The 2639-nt window shown below is 42.3% G+C and overlaps 1 protein-coding gene across 1 annotated transcript in view; it reads right to left on the bottom strand.

Moving 5' to 3' along the window:
* Positions 1-2429, bottom strand: part of EFCC1 (EF-hand and coiled-coil domain containing 1) — a 19086-nt gene extending 16657 nt beyond the window's left edge. Inside the window, exon 1 of the mRNA XM_015407436.1 lies at positions 2388-2429. Coding sequence (XP_015262922.1) covers positions 2388-2396 — 9 coding nt within the window. The 5' untranslated portion in view covers positions 2397-2429. The remainder of the gene's footprint in view (positions 1-2387) is intronic.
* Between the last annotated feature and the right edge of the window lie 210 nt (positions 2430-2639).

The following is a 2639-nucleotide window of genomic DNA, read 5'->3' as shown; positions in this document are numbered from 1 at the left end:
CGCCAAGGCAGGAAGGGCTGTGGCCGGAGCCGGGACCCTGACAGTCAGGGCCAGAGAAGGAGGCGGCGGCAGTGGCAGAGCTGATTTGGGAGGCGGGAGCAGGGGAGGGGGCCCGCAAAACCAGCGAGGAGGCCAGGCCCCGTGGGCCCCACGCAGGCTACGGACCTGACTTAGCAGCAAAGAGTCAGAAGACCTACTGTAGATAGGCAGACATTAGATTCAGTGATGCTCCGTACCTAATAACAGGGATATCAAAATCAGGACAAGACTTCCACAACGTTAGTTATGTGGTTTCCCAGGCTGCAGCCCAAATATGTGTTCAACTACTACTTTATGTTATCTTTTAAAAATATAGACAGTATCTACATTCAGATAGCTCCTTGAAAAAAGGTAATTAATGCAGATGAAAAATGAATGGGCAATTTGCCAGTAAATGTTTCTTGCTAACTGCCGATATGCAGATAAGGTGCCTTTCTTGGTGGATGAAAGTAATGCTACTTTTGTCCAGCAAAAGTCATGTATTAGTATCTATCTCTCCAGCATTTGTTTTATAGCAATGGGCTTGGGAAAGTATCAACTTATCTTTAGAATTTATTCATGTTTTCTTCAGTCCATCATTCAAAAGCTGACACCTTCATTAAACATCCTTTGGAAGATGGCCCTTTGAATTTACAGATGCTGTGTATCGGAACACACTTTAAAAGGAATCTGAGTTAGCAGCCTTTTTCATCTCCTGGCCTTTGTCCTTTTAGATTGGAACGGCTATTGATCCATATGTGTGGTTATTACTCTTGACCTGCCTGTGGTTGAAGAGACTTTTGTTTTGCTCCCCCTTTTTACTGTCTTTTTAAGCTGCTATTTTGACCGTACAAATAACAAGCACCACTGTGCGATTAGATCCAATTTTACCTGCAGAAAATGACAGTAATTCTTACGTTAACTAAAATGGCTTATGTATCATTTATAATGGGATAGGCTGCTATTTCTGCCCAAGCCTTGTATGTTATAGAGATTCAAAGATGCTTGGTACTTAATAATAGGGATAGTAACATAATTATAATAATTCCACATCAGAAACCTGAAATTATGTATATGCATTGTCTGGGACTTGCAGATTATCAGGAAATTCTTAAAGTGGTATCTTTCTGCTTATTTCCTCAGTTAATTCAGACAAGATGCTCTGCTAGGCTGGATGACTTTTGCATGCTTAAAGCAACACAGGACTGAGAAAGGAAGCAGGGATTTGTAGTGGTAGTCGAGAAGTTTCAAAGTAGTGGGTTTCAGGAAGTCTCAAAGCAAGCATGCCACATATGCATGGGACTTCCTTGTAGATGCTTTTAACAACTGGTGGTTTGGGAAAGGGAGGATTTGTGGTACAGGGCAAGGAATGCAAACTCTATTTACATGGTATCTACTTACAAATACATATCTGAAATATAAATGATGTCACTTCAAAATGCTAAGATCACACCTTGCAGCCAGCAAGATATGGCATATAGCACAAGACAATGCATGCTTAGAGCCATACAGAGAAGTCCATAGCCAAAAATAGAGAGTTCTGGAACTATAACAAGCTTACTCTAAATTAGACTAAGCCTTTGCCCAGAGGCTAATTGTGATCCAGAGGACCATACAGAGAGATCCATCTGCACATCAAGGCTTCTGAGTAGGGGTGTGCGTTTGGATCTACCCAAGCTGAAAATATATGCAAAAAATACCTTATCGGTATTTTCCAGGTATATTTTGGCATCCCAAATATATCTTGGTTTTCTCAGGAAAAAAATCTTGACAAAATCCCGGGTATATTTGGGGATTATCGTGTAAATCCAAAAACAACAATCTGTTCCCGCTTCTCAGCTGTTTGTTGGGCTTCTACTGCAGGCCCTTTAAAGTTTAAAGGGACTGCAGAAAACAGCCCAAGGATCAGCTGAGTCGGCAGGGAACAGACTGTTCTTGCTGGCTCGGCTTGGGGCTGGCTTCTCCTGCAGTGTGGTTTAAACCGGGCTGCGAGAGAAGTCAGAGCAGGATCAGGCTGGCTTTTTTTTAACCTGTATTTTTCTTTTTGGGTTTATTGGATCTGAAAAATCCTGGAATTCCCATACGGGAATTAGGATCCGTGATTTTTCAGGAATCTCAATTTTTTTCCAGGTCCAATAGACCCAAAATGGAAAATATCAGTTAAAAAAACTGCACACCCCTACTTCTGCCCCCCCCAGCTGAAAGTAGCCCTGCAAGAAGACTGTAACATTGCTTTCTGACAATTTATGGATCATGAAACAAAACCATGAGACCAGCAGCCATTATGTATAGGGGGCTCTTTGGACCCAACTCTGTGCAGTGGACCTATTGGATTTTATTTAAAGAAGGCACAGTACCAAAGAATTTACCTCTTCCATATTTATTTCCAGTTTTTTCACTTCTTGCCCTTTGGACTCGAGCTCTTCCATTAACTGTGAGAGTCTCTTGACTAGTTCCACAACGGTGCTCTCATCCCTGCTAATGTTGCCAAGGTAGGACATCAGCTTCTTCACCACAGGGTCATCACATCTGTGGGAAGGAAGGTTCACATGACTTTGTCACCGTAATCGAACAAATCCAGAGACACAGATGGCCTTTCCCAAGCCAACAGGGTAAGATAT

The sequence above is a fragment of the Gekko japonicus genome, unplaced genomic scaffold (genome assembly GCF_001447785.1).
Source record: "Gekko japonicus isolate JY-2015 unplaced genomic scaffold, Gekko_japonicus_V1.1 scaffold408, whole genome shotgun sequence".
NCBI lineage: Eukaryota > Metazoa > Chordata > Lepidosauria > Squamata > Gekkonidae > Gekko > Gekko japonicus.
The sequence above is the reverse complement of the archived record's forward strand: the minus strand, read 5'-3'. Positions and strand labels throughout refer to the sequence as shown.